This window comes from Nicotiana sylvestris, chromosome 7, assembly GCF_000393655.2.
Source record: "Nicotiana sylvestris chromosome 7, ASM39365v2, whole genome shotgun sequence".
Classification (NCBI taxonomy): Eukaryota; Viridiplantae; Streptophyta; class Magnoliopsida; order Solanales; family Solanaceae; genus Nicotiana; species Nicotiana sylvestris.
The window spans coordinates 11,524,468-11,539,577 of NC_091063.1; the positions used below are offsets into that span (position 1 = coordinate 11,524,468).

The 15,110-nt window shown below is 40.5% G+C and overlaps 1 protein-coding gene across 1 annotated transcript; it reads left to right on the plus strand.

The window, feature by feature from the left end:
- Positions 1-1,438: 1,438 nt before the first annotated feature.
- LOC138872746 (uncharacterized) lies at positions 1,439-4,941 on the plus strand. Its single transcript, XM_070151163.1, has 2 exons — positions 1,439-1,606; positions 4,294-4,941. Exons 1-2 carry the CDS (start codon positions 1,439-1,441, stop codon positions 4,816-4,818), a joined length of 693 nt encoding a protein of 230 aa, XP_070007264.1. The 3' UTR covers positions 4,819-4,941.
- The last annotated feature ends 10,169 nt before the right edge of the window (positions 4,942-15,110 follow it).

Consider the following 15,110-nt stretch of genomic DNA (forward strand, 5'->3'; position numbering starts at 1 on the left):
AGACAAAAGAAGAGGATATTAGATTCATCACGGAGATCATAGGAAAAATAGGAACATAAAATGCGAAAGAAAAATGCAAAGCAAAAATGGTGGCTAGTAAATGGATCCAACGTCGAAAAAGAAAATAGTAAGACACGACATTGCCCCTAGCTCTCTTAGACAAAACCGTACAGGACTAGGCTCACAAAGGTACAAAGTAACGCAAGACTCAACTACCACCTAGCCTACAACCGTAATACTCGACCTCCACAACGTCCTATCAAGTGTCACGTCCTCGGAAATCTAAAGTATCGCCATATCTTGCCTGATCACCTCTCCTCAATACTTCTTAGGCCGTCCTCTACCTCTTCGCATGCCTTCCATAACCAGCCACTCACACCTCCTTACTGGAGCATCTGGGCTTCTCCTTTGTACATGCCCGAACCATCTGAGCCTCACTTCCTGCATCTTGTCCTCAATGGGAGCCACGTGCACCTTCTCCCGAATATCATCATTCCTATTACTATCTATCCTAGTGTGCCCGCACATCCACCTCAACATCCTCATTTCTACTACTTTAATCTTTTGGATATGTGAGTTCTTAACAGGCCAACACTCAGCCCCATACATCATGGCTTGTCTAACCACCGCTTTGTAGAACTTACCTTTGAGTATCGTTGGCACTCTCTTGTCACACAAGACTTCAGATTCTAACCTCCACTTCATCCATTGTACCCTAATACGGTATGTGACATCCTCGTCCATCTCCCATCCCCCGTGAATAACCGAACCAAGGTACTTGAAGCTGCCTCTACTTGGGATAACCTGTGATTAGAATGGGGTCATAATATAGCTATCACAGCCAAGTACTCACTCTATACCTCTTGGTAGTTTGAGTGATTTTGCCCAATTTGGTTTTTGTGAGCACCTAATTTTTGACCACATTTGGATTTTCACTCACTTTTTAGTATTTAAATAGGTTGTAAGTTTAATCTTAATATTTTAGTTTTATTTCACCTTTTTATAGGTTTTATTTAATAAAATTAAAAATCACAAAAAAGAGTCATATTTTTAGTATAAGTTTTATCTTCATTTACAAAAAAATCCAAAAAAAAGAGTTTTATTTAGTTTAGTGCAATTTTCTAAATTCGAGGCTTTCGACAAATAGATATTGAGTGTAGTAGTTTTACTTTACTTTTTATTTATTTATTTAGTAGGAGTATATTATTCACTTATTTTTTATAAGGAAAAATATATCTGCACCAAAGCAGTGGAGAATAACTCTACTGTTGGAGAAAATATATCTGATTTGTTGGAGAATAACTCAGATCTGATTTTTATTCTCCCTCCACTGTTGGAGAAAATATAGCTGATTTTGTTCGGCATAGCTATAGCAGAAACTTTAAAATATTTTCTAAATTAGATCTGAGTTAACGAGTTCGTGGGAATAGCCTTTGACATGTGCCCCAGTTCACTGCACCAAAGCAGTGGTAGCGGTGATAGCTCCTTCTGGTTTTTGGGTCGTGGTATTTTCTGTATTTTCAGGAATTCTCGGAGTATTGGAGACAAGTTGGGCGCACGAGCACTGGCAAAGGAAAACAACCTGGGCGAGTGTCAGCAAAGGGCGGTAGGAAGTGGTGCGTGAGCGTAGAACTACATCGAGTACAGCAAATCAGCCACAGGTTTGGTTATCGGGAGTTGGTACCTCCTGTTTTACTGTTTCCCTTTTGGTATTAGCTAAATTACTGTTACTTTACTTCGCAATAGTTAAACCTTTCAACTAGGATACTAGTTACCACTTGTTTCCTTCTAGGTTGATTTGTTGTCCGTTGTGCTCTAGCGAGTCTTCTCTAGATTGGTGTAGGTGTAGTGGCTGCAGTCTGGGATGATAGAATAAGGGCATGTCCTCGGGTGGGGCAGAGTGTGGGGCTGGGTCAGGGGGTGGGTCGGGTAGCAGGGGAGGTAGAGGGGGCAAGGGAGCCTATAGGTTGAGAATCGGGTCATGGAACATAGGTTCACACGAGTAAATCCATAGAGTTGGTGAAAATCCTGCAGAAGAGGAAGATTAATATAGCGTGTGTCCGGGAGACTAGGTGGGTCGGATCGAGGGCAAAAAACGTGGATGGGTATAAGTTGTGGTACTCTGGTGTCCTGAGGGGTAAGAATGGAGTGGGTATCCTAGTAGATAGCCATCTTAGAGAGTCCGTGGTAGAGGTCAGGCGGGTGAATGATAGACTAATGACTATTAAGTTGGTGGTGGGTGAGGGTACTTTAAATGTCATTAGCGCGTACGCACCGCAAGCAGGCTTGGATGAGGATATTAAGAGGCGCTTTTGGGAGGGCTTGGATGAGATTGTTCGTAGTATACCGCCTTCTGAGAGGTTATTCATAGGAGGAGATTTCAATGGTCATATTGGGTCATCTGCAGGTGGGTACACTGAGGTGCATGGCGGCTTTGGTTTCGGGGAGCAGAACGGAGGGGGCATTTCGCTGTTGGACTTTGCCAAGGCTTTCGATCTAGTCATTGCGAACTCGAGTTTTACGAAGCGGGATGAACATTTGGTTACTTACCAAAGTTCGGTGGCGAAGACTCAGATTGATTATCTCCTCCTCAGGAGATGCGACAGAAGGTTGTGCGAGGACTGCAACGTTATCCCAGGTGAGACCCTCTCAACTCAGCATAGGCTTTTGGTGATGGACATTTGTATTAGGATAAGAAGGAAGAAGAGGTCAGTACAAGGATGCCCTAGGATTAGGTAGGGCGCCTTAACTAAGGATAAAGCTGAGGAGTTGGAAGGAAGGTTATCGGCAATGTGAGCTTGGAGAAGTAGTGGGGACGCAAACACAATGTGGTCGACGACGGTGTACTGTATAAGAAAGGCGGCGAGAGAGGTGTTAGGGATATCTACGGGCCACAATGGTGACCACAAAGGAGATTGGTGGCGGAATATAGTTGTCCAAGATAAAGTGGAAGCAAAGAAGGTGGCTTACTTGCGGTTAGTAGGGAGAACTGACGAGGAGGAGAAGAGAGAGAACGGTCAAAGGTATAAAGTAGCTAGGAAGGAGGCGAAGATGGCAGTGACGGAGGCTAAGACGACAGCTTTTGCTCGTCTATATGAGGAACTAAGGAACAAAGGTGGGGAGAAGAAGTTATTCTGACTCGCTAAGGCGAGAGAGAGGACAACTCGGGATCTGGACCAAGTGAGGTGCATAAAAGATGATGACGGCAAAGTTTTGATGGGAGATGACCAGATTAAGAGGAGGTGACAGACCTACTTTCATAAACTTCTAAGTGAAGAAGGGGATCAGGATATTATACTTGGGGAATTGAGGAATGCCGACAATCACCATGAATTAAGTAATTGTAGGGACATTGAGATCGATAAAGTCATTGAGGCAACGAGTAAGATGAGAAGGGGCAGAGCTACCGGGCCAGACGAAATTTCGGTTGAACTGTGGAGGTGTGTGGGTAGAGCAGGCTTGGAATGGCTTACTGCATTGTTTAGTGTTATATTCAAGACTAATAGGATGCCTGAAGAGTGGAGGTGGAGTACAATGGTCCCGTTGTATAAGAACAAAGGTGATGTCCAGAGCTGTAACAACTATAGGGGCATCAAATTACTAAGTCATACCATGAAAGTTTGGGAGAGAGTGGTAGAAATGAGAGTGCGAAGGACGGTGTCTATTTCAGACAACCAGTTCGGGTTCATGCCGGGGCGATCTACCACAGAAGCTATCCACCTTATTAGGAGGATGGTGGAACAGTACAGGGATAGGAAGAAGGATCTCCACATGGTGTTTATTGATCTGGAGAAAGCGTACGATAGGGTTCCTAGGGAGGTCTTATGGAGCTGCTTAGAGGATAAAGGGGTCCCGGTTGACTATATTAGGGTGATTAAAGACATGTATGCTGGAGCTAAGACTCGGGTTAGGACAGTAGGAGGCGACTCTGAACACTTTCCAGTTATTACGGGGTTGCACCAAGGGTCTGCGCTCAGCCCATTCCTATTTGCCCTGGTGATGGATGCACTGACTCATCATATTCAAGGGGAGGTGCCATGGTGCATGCTATTTGCTGATGACATTATTCTAATTGACGAGACACGAGGCGGCGTCAACGAGAGGCTAGAGATTTGGAGACATGCTCTTGAGTCTAAAGGTTTCAAGTTGAGCAGGACGAAGACGGAATACCTCGAGTGCAAATTTGGAGTTGAGCCGACGGAAGCGGGAGTTGAAGTGAGGCTTGACTCTCAAGTCATTCCCAAGAGGGGTAGTTTCAAGTACCTTGGATCGGTTATTCAGGGGATCGGGGAGATTGACGAGGATGTCACACACCGTATAGGGGTGGGGTGGATGAAGTGGAGGTTAGCGTCGGGAGTCTTGTGTGACAAGAAAGTGCCACCGTTACTAAAAGGTAAGTTTTATAGAGCAGTGGTTAGGCCTGCCATGTTATATGGAACTGAATGTTGGCCGGTAAAGAACTCACACATCCAGAAGATGAAAGTAGCAGAGATGAGGATGTTGAGGTGGATGTGCGGGCATACAAGGATGGATAAGATTAGGAATGAAGATATTCGAGAGAAGGTGGGCGTGGCCCCCATGGAGGACAAGATGCGGGAAGTAAGACTCAGATGGTTCGGGCACATTCAGAGGAGGAGCACTGATGCACCGGTGAGGAGGTGTGAGCGACTGGCTGTAGTGGGCACGCGGAGAGGTAGAGGGCGACCTAAGAAGTATTGGGGAGAGGTGATCAGACAGGACATGGCGCGACTTAGGATTACTGAGGACATGGCCCTTGACAGGGAATTATGGAGGTCGAGCATTAAGGTTGTAGGTTAGGGGAAACTTGTGAATATTTCTACAGCACAATAGAGTGAGACTAGCCAGTTAGGAGTTAGACTAAGAATGTAATTGGTCGTCTATTGATGCAGGGCTTTACCTGCTAGTTTTACTATACCAGCCATCTATTTCGGATTTCGTATTTCGTATTCTGTATTTCATATCTCTTATATTGCTGTTATTTTATTATGCATTTTTATGGTACTAAAATATCGGCTCATGTTGCTTTTTTTTAGCCGAGGGTCTTCTGGAAACAGCCTCTCTACCCTACGGGGTAGGGGTAAGGTCTGCGTACATATTACCCTCCCCAGATCCCACTTGTGGGATTATACTGGGTCGTTGTTGTTGTTGTTGTTGTTATTATAAGGAAAAAAACTACAAAAAAGAAAAAACCAATTAAAAATGACTTTTTGCCAAAGATTCCTCCTTATCTTCCCATAACAACCTCGCATGCTCACATTATTGGATATGGTTCATGTTACACTCCTATAGGAAAGCAATTTCATTTTTTTCCTTGTTTTAAAACACAAATATTCACTGTACACTCTTAATTCTTTTTGTCTTCATGCATATTTCACATAGGCACAATACACAATAGAAAAATAACCAGGCCAACAAAATAGGGAGGGCCTACACATTTTCTTTCTTTCTAAAACACTTAGATATAAACACTTACCCATCACTCATTTTTACATAGACACGCATATAAGGAGGGGGGTAAAAACAAAAAGGGGAGGAGAAATCGAGGAAGAAAACAAAAAACACAAAATACAGAGAGCACAAAAAGGAGATAAGCAAATACAGAGAGAGAACGAGAATAAAGGAATAAGGAACTGGGTCATCTCTTTTCTCACAAAAATCAGTTCCAATTTTCTCTTAGAAGCCATGTAAATTACCACCAAAAGTCATCCCATTTCTCTTCCTAAGATCTAGATCCAAGAGCTAAAACAAAAGCTGCTTACCTTCTTCTCCTTCCTAAAATACCTTCATTAAACTACCCTCAAACACCCTCCAAAGAGCCCATTTTTTCAGCCATGAAAATCAGTCCCTAAAGCTCCTTTAATCAATTGAAAATCAGCTGCAACATGTGCAAAAATGCAGCAGCAGTTTGGCTATAAAACAAGTCCAAATTCCAGCTTAAAATCACCCCAATACAGTCCAACAACGACCTTCAAGAGTAGCTCTATTTCTCAATGAAATCAGCCAAAAATCAGCCTTCAAACGGACCATGAAACAGCCTCAAGCACAAGCTAAAAGCTGCTGAAATCGGATGGAAAATGTAGCAAAAAGAGCTGCAAAACACCACCCAAAATCCAGTGTTAGATAGCAGCAAAATCAGCTGCGAATCTGCTGAAAAAATCTGGCCAAAGAAAGCATCGAAACAAGCTGCGAAATAGCTCGAAAACCAGCCAAAACTTGGCTGAAAATCAACACCAAATAGTCCCTTTTTGCACAGAAAAATCGCAGCTCCAAGGTTGAGTCGTCGAGTTCGAATTCACTGGTTTTCGATCGTGGTCGCTGGTGTTTGGTCCATATTTTGAGATGCAAAGCTTTAAAATTCGGATTCGGCAATAAAGGTCTGTTTCTTTTACACATGTATCGTGTCTTCCTAGTTTGATTCATGGATTTTGTTTGAATGATTATTTCATCAAGTTTATATATCTATGCGAGTGTTGAATCCATAACTCGAACTGAGTCTACTTATAAGTTCAATTTTGTTTTGTTAGTATTTGAGGAAGTTAGGAAATTCGTATTGTTATCATATATTAGCATGTTGTTTGGTTGTTATCTTGATTAGTAAGCTATTATTTTCATGCTATTTGGTTAGCTGCTTTTGAGTTAGATGAATAGTGATGAAATTGGAGCTTTTGAGTTAGATAAGATTGTATAATAAATTGATTTGAATCTTGAACTTGTCAGGTTATGAATTGTTTGTTACTATGTGATCTCGCCATTTATTGAGTTAAGCAGAAGGCCTTTTGTTGATTTATTTTCTTTTTTAAATTTATTTTGGTAAAAATTGTTATTTGTTTGATATATGGGAAAACAAGGAAAATGCTATTAAACTTACTCATGAAGTAAAAATGGTACTGTCAGTATGTTCGTTATTTACCGCTTTGATATTATTTGAACTGTATTAAACTGTCTTCTTACGCCTCCATTCTGAGTCTTCTTAAAATATGGTGCACACGTACGCGTGGCCCATTTTTCTGTTAGAAGTCATACCAAATAGAACGAGGCTAGGTCAGCAACAAGGCCTGGTAGACTTTCGTGCTCCTGGTACGTTGCCCCCACCTCGGCTCGAGCTGTCCGCTCGGGTAAGCCAGGTCTTGAACCCAACCTCAAGTATAAACCTAGAATAACATAGCCTCATGCCAGATCCCTAGTAGGAACGTTTGTTTGCATCACGTGTATTTGACCTTGGAGACTCAACACAGGGGTTGGGTCCGTCTAGGACAGGTGTAGCCAAAATAAAAGACTATTGTGATGCATCTTACGTGCTATGTGTGCATTTATTTGTTTCGGCTTACATGCTGACCGGCTAGGAAAAGAAAATAATAAAAAAACCAAGAGTGAGGTAGGATAGAGAATTCACCTGATTCTGAAAATTCCAGTATTTGAAAATGCCTCGAAACTCTGCCAATATTTTTGAAAATAAAAAAGAGGAAAAGAAAATGTATTCCAAAAAAAATTGAAGTGAGTTAATATCATGTTTTTCCAATTATGTCAAAACGACCAAACTACGCGTGTCTGATTCTCACCGGATGTGAGATACGTAGGCAAACCTCATCGGTTCCGGCCCATAATTTTCAAAAAATCCAAAAAATATTTTCCTTTACTTCCTCTTTGAAAAGTCATTCTTTGAGACCCCAATTTTTTAAAAAATCCAAAAATATTTTCCATTACTTGCTTATTTAGAAAGTTTTTCTTTTAGACCCCAATTTTTTTAAAAAAAATACAAAAATATTTTCTTTTTTCTTCTCAAAATCCAAAAATATTTTCATTTTTCTTTCATAAATTTAAAATAAAAATCCAAAATAAAATTCTTTCTTCTTTAGAAGTTTTTCTTTCGAAATTCAAAAAAAATACAAAAAGAATAAATAAATTCGAAATTCAAAAAAAAATCAAAATTAAAAAATATTTTCTTTATTCTTTATAAGGTTTTTTCTTCGAAAATTAAAAAGAAAAAAAGAAACGAAAAAAAAATTCAAAATCCAAAAAAAGAGATTTTGTTTATTTCCTTTATTCCTAATCTTCCCGAACTATGCAAGATCTGATTCATTTTCCCACATGATCCGTAGGCAACCCATATTAGGTTCGATCAACCATTAAAAAAATGAAAAAATGAAAAAAAAATGATGATAATAATAAGGACTGACTGAGTCCATTCTAGCATGTCTTTTGTTTTGAATTGTGAAGAAAGTTTGAGGTGGTCGGTTTGTGGTAAGCTGACAACACGAAATCCAAAGGAAAAAATGACAACTGACATCGAAGCTGTTACAAGTGCTCAAAGGACTCAGGGTAAGAGGGTTCAACAAAAGTCTACTGTGGTTGAGGAAAATAGAATACTGAAACAGCAAATGACCAAAATGTGTCAAGCATGGGCCAACGGCCAAGGACAACCTTGTCATGAGTCACAATTTGCTACACAGCAAGAGTTGTACCACTCTCCTGAGTACCACTCGTACTTATTTGATCTTCATGCAAACATTGAGAAGCCTGCCTGAAAGATGGCACAGGAAGAAATGACCCAAAGAGTGAAAAGCATAGAACAACGGTTGAAAAACATGCAAGGGTTGACAGGTCAGAAGAGTATTGCCTTCAAGGATCTATGTATGTTCCCTGATGTCCACTTGCCGCCTAGTTTCAAGACTCCCAAATTTGAAAAGTATGATGGACATGAAGACCCCATAGCCCACTTGAAAAGGTATTGCAATCAATTAAGAGGTGCGAGAAGAAATGAAGAATTGATCATAGCTTATTTTAAGGAAAGCCTTACGGGAGTAGCATCCGAATGGTTTATGGATCAAGACACGTCTTGCTAGTAGTCTGGGATGACATGGCACATGCCTTTGTCAAACAGTTCCAATACAACATCGACATCGCCCCAGACCGCAATTCCCTTTCAAACCTGAAGAAGAAACCAACTGAAAGTTTCAGAAAATATGCCATTAAATGGAGAGAGCAAGCAGCTAGAGCTAAGCCACCCATGGACGACCACGAGCTAATCACTGTCTTTCTCTAGGCTCAAGATCCAGATTATTTTCAAAACATAATTTTTGCAGTGGGTAAATCCTTCTCGGAAGCAATCAAAATGGGGTAAATGTTTGAGAATGGTCTTAAGACAGGTAAAATTGTAAGTCAATAAGTTCTCAAAACCGTAACTTAGGCTGTCTAGATTGAATCTGATAATTTTAGTGACACGAATGAGAAGGACGAAGAAATCATGATAACATCAGGGTCAAGAAGAGGTCCTAGGAGAACGTCTCGAAGGTATGACCAGCCTCGTCTGTTTTTCGATGATGCTCCTGCACACTACCATCGACCTCAGAACTCACAATTCTTTATTGTTCCACCTCAGTATGTTGTCCAGCCACCAAATTACCCAAGAAGGCGAGCACGAGCATCACAAAATCTCTACCAGCCTCCACAAAATTTTCATGTGCCCTATAGCCCACATCCAAGCCAGGGGTATAGAAGGGAACAAAGGTTGAAAGATAATTTTACACCAATAGGAGATTCCTATGCAAGCTTATTTGAGAATTTAAAGCATTATGACATGATTGCACTCATTCCTCCAAATCAAGTAGACCCACGTGCAAGAAGCTTTGACCCATCTAAAATGTGTGAATATCATTCCAATGCCTAGGGGCACAATCTTGAAAGTTGCCGGGATTTGAAAAAAGAAATAGAAAGGATGATCCAGGAAAAATTAATTGTAATCCAAGACAATGACACCCAGAATATCACGCAGAATCCTTTACCTGAACATGATGATGCACACTTTGTGAGGAAAATACCTGGTGACATGGAGTATGAAAATCCTCTCGAGAGCTTGCCGACTGAAATTGAAGAAGGCAATGTTGATTCTGATGAGCAAATTTATGGCTAAATGTCAAGCTTAGCAATTGAAAAGTCAATCCCTCCTTACTAGGAAGTAATCTTGGTAGCTTGTTTTGATGTTTTTTCTATTATCTGGGTTATTTCAGGGTTGTGATTTAGATTTTATTGGTTTTATTGAGTCAAACCCTTCTATACCTCCATTCTGTTTGTGTGAGACTTATCTGTTTGTTCTGTTGTTATTTACATTATTCGGGTAAGGGTTGTAACTTGGATCTTAGATTGTTTGTCTTGTTTTTAAACCATTTCATCTCTTACTCAAGAAAATACAGTTTGTCCTTTTGTGTTATTCTGTTCTTAGTTCTTTCTTGCTAGTTCAAATGACATGACATGCATGCGAAAATTTTGGCCAAATCTTAGAAACTGATTTAATCTGGATTTAGATAGTTGAAAAAAAATACTTTTGAGGATGAATAAAGAGTTGAAATACTTTAGAATTACGGTCGAGTAAAATTCACCTTCAAATCATTGTGAAGATCGGACTTGAGGATGTTTACTCAATTGAAGCTTGTTGGAAAGTTTGACATTAAGGGATGGAAAGTGTCTTGTGACCATGACACACCAAGAATACAAACATCTTCGTCAATGCTATGATCGTGAAAAGATACTATTTTTGGCGTTCTCTAGGTTGGGAGGCCTTTTTTCTGCTATCTAAACACTTTATATTCTTCGTTACCCCTTTGAGCTTGTGTTATTTATTTGACCACCCTCTTTTGGAATCAAGTTTAGAGTCAAAAGTCACAAAACTAATGAAAACATAAAACAACAATAAAAGTCCATGCCCAAGGGTACAAACAGGGGCGGCTTTTAGAAAGTTCTAACTGGAAAAAAAAGAATTGTCAAAGGTCCATACTCCCAAAAAATAGAAGCTAGGGAAACTTGTTTTGAAAACAAAAAGAAAAAAAGATAGAAAAAAAAAGATGAAAAAAATAATTAGATCAGATGTTTGAACTACGTTAGACCTGATTCCGTTTAAAAAAAGGATGCATATGCAGCCTCACGGTTCGGTCCAACCATATAAAAATTCAAAAAAGAGAGAAAAAAAAAGAAAAATTCCAAAAAATCCCCAACAGCTGAAATTGGGGCAGTAATTTTATCACAAAGTTCTATACCTCTATCACAAAGTTCATAGGCATCAAAGCTGAAATTGGGGCAAACAACATCAAAGATCTATACCTCCATCACAAAGTTCATAGGTATCTTATGTCTCTTGGAAATTGACCCTTGTCTTTGACATTGATCACATGCTTTGACCATTTGGTTTGCATCTTGGTAGATAGATGGCCAATAATAGCCACATTCAAGCACTTTTGCCGCAATACGATTTCCACTATGATGTCCCCCAACTGGGGAGTCATGACATGTTTTGAGAATATAAATTACCTCATCTTCCGGAACACAACGCCGAATGATGTTTTCGGCATATATCCAGAACAGAAAAGGTTCTTCCCAATAATATTGCCTACACTCCCGTAAGAACTTCTTCTTTTGATAAGCTTCCAATCTGTTGGGGACAAGGTCACTAACCAAGAAGTTAGCGATGTCAGCATACAAAGGAGTGAAAGTGCTAGACAACGTCAATATATGTTCATCTGGGAAGGCATCATAATTTCAAGATCTTCTTTTGGTCTCCCTGCCTCTTCAAGTCTAGATAAGTGATCCGCAACTTGATTCTCTGTTCTATTCCGATATTTGACTTCAAAGTCAAACTCTTGTAATAAAATAACCCACCATTTCAATCTTGGTTTAACATATTTCTTTGCCATAAAGTAGCGGAGAGCAGCATGATCGGTGTAGACTATCCCTTTGGAACCCAGCAAATAGGCTTGAAGATTTTCAAAAGCATAGACAATAGCAAGAAGTTCTTGCTCCGTCACGGTGTAATTCATTTGTGCGCCATTTAGCTTCTTGCTGGCATAGTAAATATGATAAAGAATCTTGTTATGTTGTTGAGCAAGTACCGCTCCAATGGCTACACCACTGGTATTACACATGAGTTCAAATGGAAGGGACCAAACAGGTATGACAATAATAGGTGTTGTGGTGAGCCTTGATTTCAATTCCTCAAACACTTTGAGGCATTTCTCATTGAACTCAAACTTTGCATCCTTTTCAAGAAGCTTGCACATGGGACTTGAAATTTTTGAGAAGTCTTTGATAAATCGCCTATAAAAACTGGCATACCCCAAAAAGCTCCGAACACCTTTTACCGAAGTGGGAGGAGGAAGCTTGGAAATGATCTCGATCTTTGCCCAATCAACCTCTATGCCTTGTTTGAAAATTTTGTTTCCAGATCAGTACCCTTGTCCACCAACAACAACAACAACCCAGTATAATCCCACTTAGTGGGGTCTGGGGAGGGTAGTGTGTACGCAAATCTTACCCCTACCCTGGGGTAGAGAGGCTGTTTCCAAATAGACCCTTGTCCACCATAAAGTGATATTTTTCCCAATTGAGTACATGTTTGTTTCCTCACATCTTTTGAGCACTTGCCGAAGGTTGTCGAGGCAATGCTTAAAGGAATCACCAATCATAGAAAAGTCATCCATGAAAACCTCTAAGATATCCTCCACCATGTCCGAGAAGATTGGCATCATGCATCGTTAAAAGGTAGCCGGAGCATTGCATAGCCCAAATGGCATCCATCTAAAAGCAAAAATCCCATGCGGGTATGTGAACGTTGTATTCTCTTGATCTTCTAATGCGATGTTGATTTGGTTGTATCCATAGTAACCATCCAAGAAGCAATAAAATGACCTTCCCGCTAGCCGATCAAGCATCTGATCGATAAAAGGCACACGGAAATGGTCTTTGCAAGTAGCACTATTGAGCTTCAGGTAGTCCATGCAAACTCTCCACCCGATTACTGTCCTCATTGGGATGAGCTCATTTTTATCATTTTGAATCACGGTCATGCCTCCTTTCTTTGGCGCACATTGCACCGGACTCACCCAAGGACTATCGACAATGGGGTAGACAACCCCGGTATTCAACCACTTTATGATTTCTTTCTTCACCACCTCTTGCATGGAAGGGTTTAACCTTATTTGATGTTCCATGCTAGGTTTGCTTTCTTGCTCCAATTGCATTTTGTGCTCACAAATTCCAGTGGGAATCCCTCAGATGTCCGTTATTGTCCACCCAATGGCCTGCATGTGCTCCATCAAGGTATTCAATAATTGTTCAACCTGCACATCATTCAATGAGTGCTCTTCCAGTAGGAAGGAATGGTCTCCCCAAGATGATAGGGATTTCTTTATCAACAGCAAAATCAAGTATAATAAAGTCTTCAGGGAGGAGTAACTTCCCCGGTTTCACAAGAACATCATCAACAATTCCCACTAATCTCTTTATTGAATTGTCAGCCATTTGCAACCTCATACTTGTAGGCCTAGGCATACCTAACCCCACTTTCTTATGAATATCAAGAGGCATTAAGTTGATGCTAGCCCCATTATCACAAAGGGCTCGTGCAAAATTGCGCAACCCAACACTGCGTGGAATGGTGAAAGCTCACGGGTCCTCTTTCTTTTGGACCGCAGTTGTTGCAATGATGGAACTAACCCGATGAGTCACATTCACCACTTCATTCTTGGTGGTTTTCTTTTTTTGTGATTAAGTCCTTCAAGTACTTAGCAAAACCTGGCATCACTTAGAATGCTTCCACAAATGGAATGCTTACCCATAATTGCTTGAGAATGTCATAGAACTTTTTGAGTTTGCTATCATCAACTCTCCTAGCAAGTCTTTGAGGGTAAGGAGGTGGAGGCCTAGGAATTTGTGCTAGAGGTTTTGGTACCTCTATTACCTTTTACTTAACCTTCTCATGGTTCACTTCTTGAGTTCTCACCTTCTTCGGGAGTCATTCAACTTCAACAACAATTGGCACCTCAACTTGTGCCTCGACTTCTTGTTCGGAATCTTCCACTTCAACCACTTGTTTATTCTCTCCTTGAAGTAGTTTCCCACTTTGAGTTGTAATTGTCATAAAATGAGAGGTTGGGCCACTCCCACTACCTTTTGGGTTTGCAATTGTGTCACTTGGGAGTGTGCTTTTTTGCTTCGAATTTCTCTCTCTTAAGAGATCTCTCATTTGCATCTCCAACTTTTGAATAGATGTGGTATGAGAGCCCACAAGCTCGGTCATGTTCTTCATTGAAGTGTTGGATTTATCTTGATTTTGCAATACTCGTTCAAGCATGTTTTCCAACTTGGACTCACTCGAAGAACTTTCTTTCCAATGTGTAGAGTTTGAATATTTCCCCATTGGTGGAACATAGGGGTTGGAGCTCCAATTTGAAAAATTATTATTGTTGTTGTTACTCCAATTTCCTTGATTTGAACTACCTTGGTCATTTCGCCACTGTTGGTTGCCTTGCCCTTGCGGGTTAGGCCTCCATTGGTTTTGTTGTCCTGAACCTTGGTAGGGTTGCCTTTGATAACCTCCTTGAGAGTTGTTGACATAATCTGTTTCCTCGTAATCCTCATTTGACATGGGTTGAACATCTTCCACCATATTCACCTTTTTTGTTTGGCTTTCAGTGAACATCTTTGTCAACACATTGATATTGGTGGCAAGCCCAGCAATCACTTGATCTCTTTCTTGGTTCTCCTTAAGCATGTTGGTCAAGGAAGGAGTACCATATGCAATTCCACCCTTGGTGTCTTCCAAGTACCAAGCTTGGTTATATTCTGCCATCTTGTCAAGGATTTGTGTGATCCTTGCAAAGGTTTTATCCATAAAGGATCCATCAGCTGCATTTTTGGCTATGGATTGATTCATAGGATCCAAGTCCATGTAAAAAATTTCCAACAAGATATTATTCGGAAAACCATGATTCGGCGACCTCGCCAAATATAGCTTGAATCGATCCCATGCCTCATGTATATACTCTCCCGGTAATTGCTTGAAAAAAAATTATCCCGGAGCTCAGACTTCTTACTTTGTGGAAACCACTTTTCTAGGAAAGCTCGGACAAGTTCGGGCCAAGTATTAATGGAATTAGGCAGTAGATTTTGGATCCATTGTCTTGGCTCTCCAGTTAGAGAGTATTTCAACACCCTCAACCTTAAGGCATCACCTGAGATGTGGTTCTGCTTGTTCATCACACACACGCCCCAAATATTTTTGAGATATCGTGTCGGATCATCATCCGTGGAATTTCGGAAAA